The sequence below is a fragment of the Diadema setosum genome, chromosome 6 (assembly GCF_964275005.1).
Source record: "Diadema setosum chromosome 6, eeDiaSeto1, whole genome shotgun sequence".
Taxonomy (NCBI): domain Eukaryota; kingdom Metazoa; phylum Echinodermata; class Echinoidea; order Diadematoida; family Diadematidae; genus Diadema; species Diadema setosum.
Window position 1 is genome coordinate 10,258,875 of NC_092690.1, and position 17,097 is coordinate 10,275,971.

A 17,097-nucleotide genomic window follows, 5' to 3' on the forward strand; every position below is an offset into this window, starting at 1 on the left:
AGGATTGAATTTACAAGATTTCGTAACAATCTGAAGGCTATTTTGTGCTCTCATTGTGTTACTCGAAGTATTTACGTTAATCAGAGATGAAAAGTTTAGTAATGATGTTATATACGTATAATATAATGGCAATTACATTTTATTTCACGATTTTTTTTTCTTCTTGAAGGTTTCGGTTTCAGTAGAAAATTTCCTTAGTGTTATAATCTTATAGGACGCGAAGATTGTCAAAATGTTCCTCCACTCTGATAGATAATGATTTATTATGAGTTCAAAATACCTTCTGCTTAAGACACACAAAATCGTCCTATGACGGTTTCAACATAGGCATTCATTTCCATATGGTACCTTACAGTAGATCTTTGAGGGACTTTGCCACTTAACTATATACCATCCAGTGCCCTTATTTAAGAGGTTCGATGTTGGGTTGTTTTTTGTTGTTGTTGTTGTTTTTTTTCTTTTTAATTGCTTGTTTGTTTGTTTGTTGTTGTTTTTTTACACATGGATATTTTGGAGTATTTTGAAGACTGATAAAAATATCAAATATAAATAAAAAGCAAATATCGAAGTTGAGGCATGTTCTTACTTTCTCGGCTTTGCACTTAATAGAAACCTTCGCTTCAAATTTCTCTCCATGTTGAGAAGCAAAGGTGCTAACAATAGTAGTTGGTTTAGTGTAATTATATCAGTCAGGTTGATCAAATTTGATGGAGAAACTAAAGGGCGGCACAAAATGCTTCGTCATTCGAGGAACATAATAAACAGAAGCCATTGGTCACTTTGTCGTTGTTGTCCTTGTTGTTGTTGTCAGCATACTGGGGCAGTCTGGCATGGGCACAAAGTGAATGCTTTACAAACACGAGGTTTTTTGTTTTTTTCAAAAAGTAAAGCATTGAAGGCTTTGATGGCCAAACAAATTGTTTCTATCTATTCACTTGATATAACTGCAACAAAATACCCCTTAACGTGTGATGTTTAGTTTCGTCCCACTGGAAGACAAAACCCACGATGCACTTCTCACGAGACTGTGAGCTCATCTATGGTAAAACACACACACACACACACACACACACACACACATAGACATGAGGTAATAGCTTATTACGAACTCACAAAAAAAGGACTAACATTTTGTTGTTTATAGCCTAGACCCCGTTTACAGTGCGGGGCCGGGCTCGGCCGCGGCTCGGCCGCGGCCGAGTCCGGCCTCAATTGCGCGGCCGAGCCTCGCAATTTTGTCCGTTTACACTGCTGGGCTCGGCCGCGCTTTTGATTCAAACCTTTCAATATTTTGTCGTAGTGGCGCTCTGCTTGTAAACAAACGCAATTTGGTATTGTCTGGTTTTCATACCCTTTGCCAAATGAATTCCGTGGCGACGAAGTCGCCGTTCGGGCAAAGGCCTTTGCCGAAGGAAAAAATCCTTTGCAGGACAAAACCACCTTAAACTATACTAGTTTTCGACGTTGAGGGGGTTAATATCCTGAATAGCGAAAGATACAGGCAGAGGGTTTGGAAGCCAGACTAAAATTGGCCGCGCAATTGGCCGCGCATTTGGCCCAGTTTGCGTTTACACCAAGAAGAGGCCGGGCTCGGCCGCGGCTCGGCCGCGGCCGAGACCACCTCCAGAGCGAGGCCAAATGCGAGGCCAATTTTGGCCTCGCATTTGGCCTTTTGCGCGTTTACACTGAAGCGGGGCTGGGCTCGGCCGCGGCTCGGCCGCGGCCGAGCCTCGCACTGTAAACGGGGTCTAGGTCTTCACCGTGTTTACTGCATGCCGTATCAGTAGACGGGAACTCTGATTAAACAGAATGTATGCTTTACTGATAAATCAAAATATGTAGCCTTGAAGCATTTTCTTGAGCATCAAACAAAGCAAACAGCAAAATTTCACAACAGCTCACGATCCGCAAAATATGTTGCTAGTGAATTACGAGTGCGCACATGCTCAGATCAGGATGTTCCCACACGGTATTTCTGTGCAGAATCTTTGTGGAAAAAAATCATATTACTTGTAGTATTAAACAGAACGAATCACATGTCTGTGCGAGAGCATGTTTGTGTAAAAATAGGCATTGTCAAGTCGTATACATTGTACCAGCTTAGATAATGTTGTAGATAATGTTGAACAGTTAGTTTTTGCTAAATTGTTTTTCAAAAAACAGGCACCTACACAATTCTCAGTCACCACAAAATACAGAGGAAAGGTAAAACGTTCGGCCTTAACAGTTCCTGATAGTATACACTCATATTGTCAGTGCTTCTCTGAGGAAGCTACTTACAATCGATATGCTAGATTACTGTATTAGTCGTTGAATCATAAATGAGAATAGTTATAAGTCCTTGATATACTTGTACAATTACGATTTCGCTCTTACGTTTTTATTTAGACTTTACATTTTATCTGCATTCCTACCTTGCTGAATGATAAACGAGAATTTCATACGTTTCACAAGGTCATAATAATAAACAACGGTAGGCCTACTGTCCTTTAACAATATTTTACGGCATAAGGAATATTTGACAAAATATCCAGTCATTGTCGTTCTTCAATAAATTGCTAATATATAATGAGATAATTTCCGACGATGAAATAAGAATCATTTACATATAGGCTCCGTAGAAATGCTTATTTTTGCACATTGTAAGTCAGGTATGCAGTTTTAGCCAATTCAATTCCCGTCTATCACGTCTTCCTTCAGTTCAATTCATGAAAATCATCTGACATCCGATCACAAAAGTAGGCGTTGGCATTGGTAGCAATGAACCAGAGTAGACATCAATCACTGATGGGATAACAGTGTGCGGCGAGCATAACAGCCTATATATATGGAAAGCTGTCTATTTTTTACTATAAGATTTCTTAAGCCGTAGTCAGTATTGTTGTACATGTTATAATGAACATGCTAAATGTCCTGCTGCATGTCATCAATGGACTCATAGTCACTCTCACCAGAGTTTATCCCATTAGAATGGATAGATGAATTGGCCGATGTGTCCCCCATGTGTAGAGTAATTGGCGTCAAGTACTCGTCTAATTGGTCTGCTTGAGATTCATCCACAGGGGCCAAAGCTTTCAGCGCGTCCTTGTTGGATATTCCAGGCAGGGCCGATGCCGCGGACATATTACTTTCTGAATCCTGTTTGGAACCGCTCCTTGCTTGGTGTACGGTGGCTGATGTCGAGAAGTCCTTAAAAGTGGTCTGAAAATCAAAAGAGCACACCGTCTATGTTTGTATATGAAATGGATGCTTTTGAGTGATTTTCGTCTATTCACCGGCACGTTAAATCTAGCTCATCACTGCTGTCTGCAAGATGTTTTGTGATATACTCTCATTATCATTTCCCCAGCATTATCAGATTCTCCTTTTAAGGCTTACCACGAGGTCGGGAAAAGCAGAGTAAAGCGGAACATATTTTTTCAAGGATTATTTGCATGAAGTAATCTACCCACCCTGTGTTAAGATTCGGTATGCCACTATCCCTCCATGGCTTTTCATGAAATTCCCGACGTAAAGTAGAAGCAAATAAAGTTTTAATCTTAAACGAGATCAAGACTGAATGACAGCTATAATAATATAGATTTTCACTTGAGACTTATATACCGTTTAAACATGTACATAGTACTCACAATCAAAGTGAAAAAAAAAGGTCAAGAGCAATCAACCGTTTACCTTTCAGTGTAATGGGATAAAATAAAAAGGTGGCTGACGATATGAAAATATGGTATCTCACGATTCACCCTCACGATCATCTCACAATGGACTAACTTGAGAAATGGATCGATAAAGTGGTCTGAAATTATTGTTATATTATATTGAGGGTAGTGTATTATAACTTGTATACCTCATCTGAGGATAAATCAGCAAAACACGGATCTTTTCCGTGCCTGTCCCCCTCCCTTGAAGTCGTGGGCTTTGACACTGACAGAGGTGTCATCTCAAGACGAGAAGGAGACTGGACCTGACTCGGATGAGTGTCTTGTAGTTGTCGTTCTTCTGATTGTTCATTCGACACAATGTCTTCTGCATTTAACGGACTATGCGTAGAGGATTTCCGCACTGGTGACTGAGTCCTGGTGTCTCGTGTCCTCTGCTCACACCCTTTAGTTTGAACTGTGGAGTGGAAAATATTACTCAGAATAAACCTCTGCCACTTTCCCCGGTATACTTTCCTTTTCATTTAGTTTAGTATCCGAGTGTGCCTTTAGAATTTGTGCTCGCTGTAGTGTTTGCGGAATTTACTCATGCTTTAATTCTTTGAAGAGAGGAGTCACTTTGCGGTTAAAACATAACATATAACATATAATGATAAATTGAAATAAATTTATTTCATAACTACACATACCTCAAATCAACTGATAAACAAGCATTTATAAAGCAATCTCCATGTAGGTTATTTCTCTCTGTTCCAATACTGATAGTAGAATCGACGGAATCTAATGAGATAACAAAAGAGAATCACCCACTTCAACCTTATGTTATTCAACAATGAATCTTACCGTCCGACTGTCTAATCCCATTCTCTATACCGCATTTTCAATGAAAATGGAATGTCACGTCCAACAAAAATGCGAAACAGAAAAAAAATATTGATCTTTACACCTATCTTGTTTTTGTCTTGATGAGGCCTACCGTAGTGACTTAAGAGTTGATAATTGACTAACCCCTGTAAAGCTTGAAGGCAATAACCATCACACAGCATAATATGATTATCATGAAGCAGCTTGTCACAATAGGGACGACTTTGCAGAGGAAGAATGAATCCTTTTCAGCAGGAGGATCTGTGCAGATAAATATTGTAGGTCAAGACGATAATGGTTATAACCAAAATGGCAAAACACTGTGTATGATAGAATGTATTTTTCATCAGGTAAAGAATGATGATGATATCAGAGTAATGTTGTTGATAGAATAATGAAGAAATGGCAGGTTTTTAATGTTACGTAAAACACGATGCGTATTTGCATTGAAAATATCCTGACACAGATGAGATCAATGTCTTCATTAGAATGCATGTGCAAAAACAACCCTTAAATATTTTAGTTCTTTCCGACGATTGACAATAAAAAAAAAATGAATTCCATCCACAGAGAAGGTAAAAATCCACAAAATTGAACAATTACAGAGAAAAATACCCCTGCGATGCAATTAACATTCTTGCGCCTCCGATCACAGTACAATGAAATTGTATCATTGCCAATGTTGTTGTCCGTGATATTGTTCCGCTCATCTTCAGTAATTTTTGTGATGTGATAGAGGGTGTCGAATTAGAAAATGATGACACTCTTGAAGAACTGATAGGATTGACAGAAGTGATCAATCACAGGGAAAAATACTCCTATGCGATTACACTTTTGCTCGTCTGATCATATTTAAGTGCATATTAAAATGCAAAATCGTATCATTGCCATGGTTGTTCGTGATGTTATTCTTTTCTTTAATTGTTGTGATGTGATAGAGAGTGTCAAATTAATGAAGGCACTCTTGTAGGCTGACCAGAGAGTGCGATTTGTGAAAAAAAAATGTATATTACATGCCTTCCTTTCACAGGCTTAAACTAACTAGTAACAGATAATGCTCGCGTGAATATCAATAGGCCTACTTCAATGATGTTCCGTAATGCATGCACTTCGCTGTTTATTGCTTCTCATTTGGAGACACGTAATAACAACTTGCCTTTCGTAGTCTCTAAATCATGTAAATCAAGCAGGAGAATTCTCGAATCATTTCCAAGGCTATTGTTTGCGATGCATTCAATTGTTCTGCTGATCTTTCCCGTTAAATCGAGCGGTGTGACAGCGAGAGTCGACGTGACGAAGACGCCATCAATTCCAGTTGAAACAGTATGAGTTGCTGCCATGTCCTTTAAGTCGGAACGATTACTGTCGCCATACGATCGCCAATATACAGATGATGGTAGGTTTGACTCCACGATACAAGAGACTATTAAAATTTTTTTCTTCTCTGCATAGTCTTTTCCTACGCGGAGTATAACAGGTGCCTCTGTGAGGAGTTAGAGGAACAATGGAAATAATATTTTAGGACTTCTGCTTTAAGTATCCCAACACATTCTTGTGATTGGACCTTCATTCTCACACAGCTTGCATTTTTGCAGCAAGAATGAAGGGAAGTATAGCCCATTATGTTTCCAAAAATGGTAACAAAAAATCCAGGGCCCCGTCTTATAAAGACTTGTGATTGACTCAAATCAAGTGCAACTTTACGATTGAATGCAAATCCATCATATAAAAAGTTATGGTTGATATCAAGATGGAGAACTGCAATCAGTCAAGCACAGGTTGCGATCGATTGCAGCTTTCAAGAGATTTGTGATTGATTGATTTCTATCACAAGTTTCATAAGACAGGGCCCGGTATGTTTATCTTACTTGTGGGTAAAGGTTATTAGTATTATCAATAGCATTATTAATAATATTTACTTCTAACTCGCTGCTGCCTCTCAATCTGTCACGATTTGCCCTCCTTACAATCTCCCCATGTCGCTTCTTCCTCATCTCTCTTCTTTCTAGGCTCTTCTACCAAGAAACGGTCCCAGCAAGCACTACATGATGAAACCGAAAACCTCTCTCTCTCAAGGTATCATTGATGATCAAGGATGGTCAATGTTTCGTCAGGAGAGACCAAAATGACTAATTTCACTTAATTATCAAAAAAAGGGTAAATTCGCCAGTTATCACCACTCTTGGTGGTGAGGTGATCGCTCTATCGGAAATTACTTTTTTTATTTTTTAAATTTAGATTCTGAGTTACCTTGAGCTGTTGCTATGAACTAGTAACTATGAGAACTATTTTAATCACATTACTGATTCTATAGGCTATATTATCATAACTGTAAAATTTCACCGAACAGGTAGAAAAAAAAAAAAGATGTTAACAAGTAATCATTACAGTAAAATACTTTTTTCTTTGTGCACATAAAAGGTAGCAATAGAAGGCAACAATATTGCCCAAGATCATGCATCAAGTTGATTGTCAACACCATCAAGGTTTTAATACCGACGCTGGTACAGCATTACAATGTGGTAAAGTATCGGTAGTTAAGCACTTGTAATAGTACAATGTGTATCACTACCACCACCATAACTGGTTATCTTAGGGTTTGCACTATAATGATTTTACCATCATTGCCGTAGACAATACAGCCTTGTTTGAAATTTTCAGCAAGGAGTACGGCATAGAGCGGAAACCCTCATGAAAGATGGTGTAATGTGCCTATTAAAACCACATGCATTAACATTTATCTATTTATTCTTTCAGAACAGTAAAAGCTTAGAGAAATGAAAGCTTACCCCCTCTTACAATATTGACTGTAGATTCGGCGACCTCATATCTCCCTTTCCTAAGCACACATTTTATTGACTCATTGTAATCACGTTTGGTGACGTTGAATGTAATTCTCACAGTATTGACGGAAAGGTTGTGGCTGTTTTGGTAGAATCTGTTTTCAGTTTGTGAGTCAACGTTAAAGTCGCCCAGTGTCGTCTGCCACTCCATCTTCATACCCGGTTTCAAGGGGGTTTCAGTGAAGCAAATTATCGATTTGTGGGTTCCGATGGGCAGAATAATCGTTTCCATGTCCTTCAAGATGTAGTTAGTCTGTTCGTCATCTATGACGAGAGTAATTGGTGATACTGCGTTGTATGAAAAATGAAAATCAAGTTGCTGTGATCGACTCGTGCAACAAAACATATTACTTTGCAATAGTTTTCTACGCACAAAAAAGAGAAAAAAAGTAAACATTTTCTGATTATTTCTAGGAAAATAATTAAAAGTGTATAATATCTCAATAATTGTAATTATTTTGTCAAATAGAAATGCAGTTCTAATGATGAGTCAGAGGGAAGAATGCCGAGACATCAGTTTGAATCATTGTGCTTTTTAAGACACTATGAATCAGGAAGATAATGAATTTTAAAAATGATTTATGCTTTGCGTTGATTTTTCTTCATTGTAGTTGATTGAAAAAGATGTTTGATCGCAGTAAATTGACACCAGTAATTACTTTGAATACGTATGCAGTATCTGCTGATAAAAGGGGTCAGATCCCTTCACTTGCTATTGTCGAAAGCTTGGTTAATATCAGTGCCAGTGGAACCGGGGAGGCGGGGCCCTCTCCCCCATTCTTTTAAAACTCAATATTACACACAAATATATTGACTATAACCACCCCCGCACTTATACGTATTAAACATGATTATAATAATTTTTAGACGAAAATCCCTCTCTCCACCACAAATTTTGCGTTAAAGTGCTTTAATAGCATTCTCCGGTCTTGTATTATATTAACAAACCATGAGGTCAACACACTTCATTTGATTTGAAAAAATTCACTTTACAAACTTCAGTGAAGTGTTGAGGTATGGATTTTTTCCATTTTTTTTTTTTCCTTCTGGGAACAGATGAAGGAATGAAATTATTCCAAAAAAAAAAACTAACTGAAAACGGTTTGTGACCCAAATAAGCTAAAGTCAATATTACGGTCCGATCATCTTTTTTTCACTTATATTTCGCTAAGCGCAGGAAAAAAAAATATATACATATGTCTTGCTTTGGAAAGTTCCTCATAATCAGTAGCTCATGTCACATTCTTAGAGACATTTTTAATGATAGGTTTTTCAGAAAATTGATGGGTGGTATTGAATATAATGATTTCTTCGGCAGAGTCCCAAGGCTTATTGTATACTCTAAAACTAGGGTTAGGAACTGCGCTACCGGGCCGGCGACAATTTACAAAGACGTTTAATTTGAAGAAACTTGCCGTTTACGTGACGTTTACGTGACTAGACAGGTACCGCAATTACTGACTAACAACCAAATTCAAAAGAGCTTGCTTGAGGCTATTGTCAAGCAATCAATAGGAGGAAACAGTCATAGCAACAAGAAAAAAAAAAACTGTAAATGCTGAAAACTTCTATATTTCCGATTCCCCGAGATTTAAACTAGGTGTTTCAAATTAACAAATTTCTGCACTAACAAAAGTCCAATATATATTTTTGAGGAATCAATAACTACAGGAAGAACGGTTTCCTACCAAACTCTAAACTTACCTATAAGCTCGGGCAGAGCGAGTGAGCCACTTTCACTTTGCCAGTCGTCTGAATGTATTCATTAAAAACTTAATGTGATCGTATCGTTCGAGCGATAAAAATATTCTTATACTGCTAGAAAGTAGAGAAAAAAAGGAAAATGTGATACTAAAGGTATGTTTCAGCGGGCAACCTCGAGGACGCGAGGCTACCATCTATGCACTAAATTTACTCATAAGTTGCTGTTAATGTATAATAATGTATATCGTTAGTGTATTATTACTTTGACATTTTTTAAATTATTACTTTTACATTTTTGAAAAGAAAATGCCTTTATTGTTCATTTTGGTCTTCGAAAAATTGATTAATTATTTGTTACAGGGGCAAGGGGGGGGGGGTGGGCGAAAACTCGTTTTGTTTCCCCCTCCCCCCCCCCCCCCCCCGCCCGGTGCCCTGTAAATGTTGGTCGAATTCCAAATTCCAATTTGGGTTTTTATCAAATTAATGTGCTTATGGCCATTTTGCATCATGCACTCAAATTGTAGATCAGTTTGTTGAGGGATATGACATCGAACGTACGGAGTGGCCTGCAAGATCCCCTGAATATAATCCAATAGAGAATCTTTAGGATATCATTAAGCGCAAAGCGAGCAAGAAGGTGAAAGATGACACTTCACTGCAAGAATTTCAGCGCATTTTGCAGAGAGCATGGGCCACATTGAGCAGCGCTAAGTACAAACTTTAGATAACAGTATGAGGTGGAGATGCCGGCTGGTTATTGAAGCGGATGGTGGACATATCTGTTATTAAATACTTTACTGTGTACTCATGAAAAGAACGAGATAGAGAAATATGCAATAAACTTAAACTTAAAACTTATGCTTAAAATTTCAGAATCATAAGTGATTGTTTGATTATTTGTGGAAAAGTCAATGCAAATCACTAAAGTGCAACTTTTTTCCTTGCATTTTGACATCAAATGCATTTTTTTCACACCAATAATGATATCTGGTGGCAATGATATGCTATTCATGTATATTCATGTATATATATATATATATATATCTTTTTACTCAGTAATATATATATATATATATATATATATATATATATATATATATCTATATGAAGGGTTTGTTTGCAAAAACCGATAAGTCCATTTTTGAAGATTTTGAAGTACGATCTCTGTCATAATGTACAAAATAATACCTTTTAAATGATATATTGTTCACTTCATATAAAGGTATATTTTTGAAGTTATGGTCAAAAGAAGCACAAATTTTCTTATTTTTCTCTTTATTTTTCTTGACCTTTAATCGCAAAATATCTCCATTTGGCAAATATGGACTTATCGGTTTTTGCAAACAAACTCTTCATATATATATATATATATATATATATGAGAGGAAACTTGCATTTTCGTGACCACACAGGTGACTCAATGACTAACTAATATCCAAATTCAAAAGAGCTTGCTTGAGATTGTTGTCAAGCAATCAATAACTACAGGGAGAATGGGCTCCTGCCAAACTGTAAACTTACCTGTAACAGTTAAATTTACTGCACATGTCATGGGCCAAGCAAATGTTTTGGTAGCGATGTACGTATACAATCCTCCGTCATTGAAAGTAACATTTGTGATGATCAGGTTACACGACACAACGTCGTTGCCTAATCGCACTAAGTCGAAACGAGGCAAGCTGAACAGGTCCTCCTCTCCTGGTCTATATCTAATCAACTCAGAGTAATCGTTTTCAAGCCTCCAGGAGACCTGGAGAGCCGATAGATCAGAGCAGCAGGGTAATTCGACGTTGTCTCCAATAGTAGCAATAACGTGTGTCAGGTTTCCTCTACCTAGAAGACAAAAGGTTATCACAGACATTATAGGAAGATAGAGGTTTGGTCGTTTTTTGTGTGTGTTGAAACTCGTCATATCAATCTAATACTAGAAACGATGTCAAGATGTATCATATCCCTCACGATTTTTTTCTCTGGGTAAAATAATTATAAATACTATACTGGGTATCGGGTGGGGGGGGGGACGTGCGTGTTTGTTGCTCTTGAGTTTTGCTCCCTATAACCGTCTATTCACGTTTCTACTGGAAAAATTTCGCATTGGCTGAACGCTTGCACATACCGTATTAGGTGGACCTGTATGTGATAATATCTTTTTACATAATATAACCATTTTGAATTTTTCGTCGATTTTTCGTCGTTTCTGGATATATTTTCATCATATAAACTTCTTCGAACTTCATCATCACTATCCTAGCAAGGGATCATCTACGCATCTTATTGTTATCTCAACAGCGCCTGTCTCTTGGAAACTCGCGCTTGCATCATCGCTTGTGTGCGTGTATTGTTTCAACGCACATTTTTTTTTTTCACGCAGTTCAGCAAGTGCAAACGACGCACTTACGCCATCTCCAGTTATATTGCTCTGTGACGTCACAATGCCAAGGAAGAAGAGAAAATCAGCAGTGGAGGGAGGTGAGAAGGGGGCAGATCACAGATATAAATAGGTAGATTGATCAAGCCCATTCACAACCCATGCGTAGCTTTATAGCCAGTTGCGCGCACATTACATGCCGCCATTTTGTTAATCTTCTGTTACGTCACGGCTTACGCGATGAACATGGGGAGGTAAAAAAGAAGAAAAAAAAAGTCAGCGTAGGCCTGCGCTATGTTGTAACTCTGCAAACCCTGTTCTGCGCACGCAAGCCGTGACGTAACAAAAGACTAACCAAAATGATCGCGTGCGCTGGCTATGCTTTCAGACCCCACTTGATCATTCTACCTATATAGTTCTGTGGGGCAGATACAACCGTACAGTACCAACTTCCAATATCAACAGATATGACGGGGTAGATGGAAGCCCAGTGGAAGCCTCCATTCAGCTCCGAGAGCAGATGTCAAACCTTCAATCAGATATTGGAACCAAACTCTCTGTTCTTCAAGCGACTGTTCGTGAAATGAGCGACGGACAAGAAACCATCGTTACGGTCCTTGTCCTTTCTCAATGAAAAGTTCGAAGAGATGAAAGTGAAGACGGAAAAGCTGGAGAAGCAGAACAAGGAGCTTCAGGCCCAGAACAGTTTGCTGAAGGAGAGCGTGACTCAGCTGGAGAACCGAGTGACCGACCTAGATCAATACCACAGACGGGTCAACTTAGAATTTGTCGGCATTCCCGAAACAGAGGGAGAAAACGTTAAACAGATCGTTGTAGAAGTTGCGAAGCATGCTAATCCCAACTTGGTCGAGCAGGACGTGGACGTGACACATCGTCTCGGGCCGAAAAAAGAGAAAGGCGGACCTCCAAGGCCCATGATAGTACGATTCACGACACGACGTGCCCGGGATGCTGTGTATAACGGAAGAAAGAACCTGCGGGGCAAAACCAAGAATCAGAGGGTCTTCATAAACGAGAATCTCCTGCCAGCCACCAGGCAGCTACTTGCGAAGGCCAACGTGGAGAGAAGGAAGGCCCATTACAGGTACCTCTGGACATCGAACGCCAGAATCAGTGGCGTACCGTGGGTCAAGACATCGGGGGGCACCTCATGGCAGCAACATCAAAATTGCATAACGGTACATAAATGCGAGCGAGCGGAGCGAGCGAGCTTGAAAATTTTGACATTTTACAGTCCCCAAACTGGCGTTTGTAGCTATATATAATAATACATTTGCTTTTGAAATTAAGGGCGTTGCACTGGGCGCAACTGCTGGCAGTTGCTGGCAGTAACATGAATGGCATAACGATTAAATGCGAGCGAGCGAGCTTGAAAAATTTGTCATTTTACAGTCCCAAAACTGCCATTTGTAGCTACATATTTTCGCTTTGGAAATCATTGGGAGGGGCGCACCGGGCGCAACTCCTGGCAATTACTAGTACTGACAGCAACATCAGGAGAATTGCATAACGATTAAATGCGAGCGAGCGAAGCGAGCGAGCTTGAAAATTTTGACATTTTACGCTACAGTCCCCAAACTGCCGTTTGTATCTATATTTTTTCGCTTTGGAAATTCGGGGGGGGGGGGGGAGGGGCGCACCGGGTGCAACTGCTGGCAATTACTGGCAGTAACATCAGGAGAATGCATATAACGGTTGAATGCGAGCGAGCGAAGCGAGCGAGCTTGAAATTTTTGACATTTTACAGTCCCAAAAATGCCGTTTGTAGCTATATTTTTTCGCTTTGGAAATTAAGGGGAGGGAGTGCACCGGGAGCAACTGCTGGCAATTGCAGACAGCAACATCAGGAGAATTGCATAACAATTAAATGCGAGCGAGCGAAGCGAGCGAGCTTGATGATTTTGACATTTTACAGTCCCAAAACTGCCGTTTGTAGCTATATTTTTTCGCTTTGGAAATTAAGGAGAAGGGGCGCACCGGGCGCAACTGCTGGCAATTGCTGGCAGTAACATCAGGAGAATGGCATAACGATTAAATGCGAGCGAGCGAAGCGAGCGAGCTTGAAAATTTTGACATTTTACAGTCCCAAAACTGCCGTTTGTAGCTATATTTTTTCGCTTTGGAAACTCAGGAGGGGGGGGGGGGGACGCACCGGGCGCAACTGCTGGCAATTATTGGCAGTAACGTTAGGAGAATGGCATATAACGGTTAAATGCGAGCGAGCGAAGCGAGCGAGCTTGAAAATGTTGACATTTTACAGTCTAAAAACTGTCGTTTGTAGGTACATGTATTTTTTTTTTTCGCTTTGGAGGGAGGGGGCGCCCGGTGCGCCCCCTGGATCCGCCACTGGTAGTCAAGGGTGTTGGTTTATGTTCATAATTGGGGGAGTATGACCAGCGAGGGGGCGTCGAAGTGACCAAGCGGGAGAAGGATGTCCAAAATCTGCACTTTATGTAGAGCATCCCCTAATTTGTTTGCGTTTGTGAGTGTGTGTGTTTCATATAGATAGAAAAGTTAGGAAATAGCCAAGGTCAAGCCTTATTATTGGCAATGCAAGGCATTTTAATATAGACTAGTATGTAAAGCAACACTGCAAAATCAATGATCAGGCTTTGATAGCAAATGCGCACAACGTATCAAACATCACATTGCGTAACATTGCAGCGACTCTTTTTGCCATTCCGATGTTCTGAGTACACTGCGCACATCCTGCTTATATTCAAAATGCCAACCAGGAATCACGCTTAATCACAATCTTTTGTCGTCTCCGGACTTTTTGAACAATGTTTCACTATAATACCTCTTTAGTTATATGGTTAAAAGAAATCTTAGAAAAATATCTTTTTTCTTGATCATCCTTTCATGTCGATTTCAAAATCAGTTTACTAACCCTTGAATTACCATTTTGGTAGTTTTTTTTTTCTTTTTTTCTTTGTTTTTCCTTTTTTTTTTACCAGCGGATTGGGGGGGGGGGGGCACGTGCCCCCCCCCCCCCATGCCCCCCGTAGTTACGCCACTGGCCAGAATCCTTGTAGGGAAAAACTCTGACTCTCCGGCGATTGTCATTTGCTGTGAGGAGGATCTTCGGAAGATTAAGTAGATTATATAGTCTACTTGAGGCTTTACATTGAATAATATCATGATGACATTATGTTATGTATATAGTGTAAATATTCAAAGATGAATACTCGACGCTTTCAGAACGATTTAGCTGATAATTCATTGTCGGTAAATCATTTCAATCTAAGCCCGAATGATCTACTCACATTTCCATGCGAAATGAATTCCACACTCAGCGTATCACATATTAATATTCGATCCATTAATGCAAACTTCGACGAATTACAATTGTTGTTTGAAACAGCGCTACAATCTAAATTCAAGATCATTGGAATTTCAGAAATATGGCATGTCGATAACCCGAATCTGTATAAATTGTCTGATTATAACTTTGAATACCAAAGTCGAAATGATGGTAGAGGAGGTGGTGTAGCAATGTACTTACACTCCGAGTTGCGTTACACGCGCATGCGTGATATCGCTATACCGAATACGGAATCGCTCTGGATGAAAGTAGAACATGGTAACACGCATATTATTGTTGGTACTGTGTACAGAAAACCAGGTGGAAAAATTGATGATTTCTGTAACAGTTTAAACGATGTATTGCATCAAATGAATTTAGATAGAAACGAGTGCATCATTCTTGCTGATTTCAACATCAATTTACTTTCGGAAGATGACAAAACTAGTGAGTATATATCAATGATGGAATGCTATGGTATGCAGCAACTTGTTAAAACACCTACACGAATAGCTAGACATAGTAGCTCTTTGATTGACCATATTTATTCAAATATCAGTTCGTGTCAAATTTCAGCTGGAACCATATTAGCTGATATGTCAGATCACTTACCTGTTTTTGCTTTGTTTGAGTGTTATTTCCAAAAAAACAAGATTGAAACCTCATGCCTCCGACAAAAGGTTCCGCAACTATGCAACCTATTCTCCAGTAGCATTAGGGTATGACTTAGATTGTATTTCATGGGAAAATGTCTATGACTGTACCGATGTAAATGATGCGTACGATTCTTTTCTTTCGATGTTATCGAGTCTTTGTGACAAATACATTCCCTTTAAAATACCAAAAATAAGAAAACATCGTGTGAAGCACAAATTTTCTTATTTTTCTCTTTATTTTTCTTGACCTTTAATCGCAAATATCTCCATTTGGCAAATATGGACTTATCGGTTTTTGCAAACAAACTCTTCATATATATATATATATATATATATATGAGAGGAAACTTGCATTTTCGTGACCACACAGGTGACTCAATGACTAACTAATATCCAAATTCAAAAGAGCTTGCTTGAGATTGTTGTCAAGCAATCAATAACTACAGGGAGAATGGGCTCCTGCCAAACTGTAAACTTACCTGTAACAGTTAAATTTACTGCACATGTCATGGGCCAAGCAGATGTTTTGGTAGCGATGTACGTATACAATCCTCCGTCATTGAAAGTAACATTTGTGATGATCAGGTTACACGACACAACGTCGTTGCCTAATCGCACTAAGTCGAAACGAGGCAAGCTGAACAGGTCCTCCTCTCCTGGTCTATATCTAATCAACTCAGAGTAATCGTTTTCAAGCCTCCAGGAGACCTGGAGAGCCGATAGATCAGAGCAGCAGGGTAATTCGACGTTGTCTCCAATAGTAGCAATAACGTGTGTCAGGTTTCCTCTACCTAGAAGACAAAAGGTTATCACAGATATTATAGGAAGATAGAGGTTTGGTCGTTTTTTGTGTGTGTTGAAACTCGTCATATCAATCTAATACTAGAAACGATGTCAAGATGTATCATATCCCTCACGATTTTTTTCTCTGGGTAAAATAATTATAAATACTATACTGGGTATCGGGTGGGGGGGGGGACGTGCGTGTTTGTTGCTCTTGAGTTTTGCTCCCTATAACCGTCTATTCACGTTTCTACTGGAAAAATTTCGCATTGGCTGAACGCTTGCACATACCGTATTAGGTGGACCTGTATGTGATAATATCTTTTTACATAATATAACCATTTTGAATTTTTCGTCGATTTTTCGTCGTTTCTGGATATATTTTCATCATATAAACTTCTTCGAACTTCATCATCACTATCCTAGCAAGGGATCATCTACGCATCTTATTGTTATCTCAACAGCGCCTGTCTCTTGGAAACTCGCGCTTGCATCATCGCTTGTGTGCGTGTATTGTTTCAACGCACATTTTTTTTTTTTTCACGCAGTTCAGCACGTGCCCCCCCCCCCCCCCCCCATGCCCCCCGTAGTTACGCCACTGGCCAGAATCCTTGTAGGGAAAAACTCTGACTCTCCGGCGATTGTCATTTGCTGTGAGGAGGATCTTCGGAAGATTAAGTAGATTATATAGTCTACTTGAGGCTTTACATTGAATAATATCATGATGACATTATGTTATGTATATAGTGTAAATATTCAAAGATGAATACTCGACGCTTTCAGAACGATTTAGCTGATAATTCATTGTCGGTAAATCATTTCAATCTAAGCCCGAATGATCTACTCACATTTCCATGCGAAATGAATTCCACACTCAGCGTATCACATATTAATATTC

At 39.3% G+C, this 17,097-nt stretch overlaps 2 protein-coding genes across 4 annotated transcripts; one reads left to right on the forward strand and one right to left on the reverse strand.

Moving 5' to 3' along the window:
* Positions 1-2,294: 2,294 nt before the first annotated feature.
* Positions 2,295-15,970, reverse strand: LOC140230073 (uncharacterized). 3 transcript variants are annotated; one of them, XM_072310279.1, is made up of 6 exons: positions 15,896-15,970; positions 7,422-7,627; positions 5,677-6,003; positions 4,665-4,781; positions 3,845-4,113; positions 2,295-3,201 (listed from the first exon to the last, which is right to left on the reverse strand). In XM_072310279.1, the coding sequence occupies exons 3-6, from the start codon at positions 5,858-5,860 to the stop codon at positions 2,905-2,907; spliced, it is 867 nt and encodes a 288-aa protein (XP_072166380.1). In that variant the 5' UTR covers positions 5,861-6,003; positions 7,422-7,627; positions 15,896-15,970; the 3' UTR covers positions 2,295-2,904. The 3 variants fall into 3 exon arrangements, with proteins under 3 accessions (XP_072166380.1, XP_072166381.1, XP_072166382.1); XM_072310280.1 differs by lacking the exon at positions 15,896-15,970 and adding an exon at positions 10,589-10,602; XM_072310281.1 differs by lacking the exons at positions 7,422-7,627; positions 15,896-15,970 and having other exon boundaries at positions 5,677-6,103.
* Positions 12,083-16,139, forward strand: LOC140229513 (uncharacterized). The gene is made up of 2 exons (XM_072309761.1): positions 12,083-12,579; positions 16,097-16,139. The coding sequence occupies exons 1-2, from the start codon at positions 12,083-12,085 to the stop codon at positions 16,137-16,139; spliced, it is 540 nt and encodes a 179-aa protein (XP_072165862.1).
* Positions 16,140-17,097: the final 958 nt, after the last annotated feature.

What these genes read in the sequence shown, in the direction of transcription:
- LOC140230073 (XM_072310279.1), bottom strand. Translation starts at nt 5,860, where the DNA reads ATGGCAGCAACTCATACTGTTTCAACTGGAATTGATGGCGTCTTCGTC. An exon ending in TGCCTTCAAGCTTTACAGGG is followed by an intron (nt 4,114 to 4,664) that starts GTTAGTCAATTA and finishes TCCACTCCACAG; the next exon opens with TTCAAACTAAAGGGTGTGAG. An exon ending in CTGATTTATCCTCAGATGAG is followed by an intron (nt 3,202 to 3,844) that starts GTATACAAGTTA and finishes TTTGATTTTCAG; the next exon opens with ACCACTTTTAAGGACTTCTC.
- LOC140229513 (XM_072309761.1), top strand. Translation starts at nt 12,083, where the DNA reads ATGAAAGTGAAGACGGAAAAGCTGGAGAAGCAGAACAAGGAGCTTCAG. An exon ending in GCCAGAATCAGTGGCGTACC is followed by an intron (nt 12,580 to 16,096) that starts GTGGGTCAAGAC and finishes TAATCAACTCAG; the next exon opens with AGTAATCGTTTTCAAGCCTC.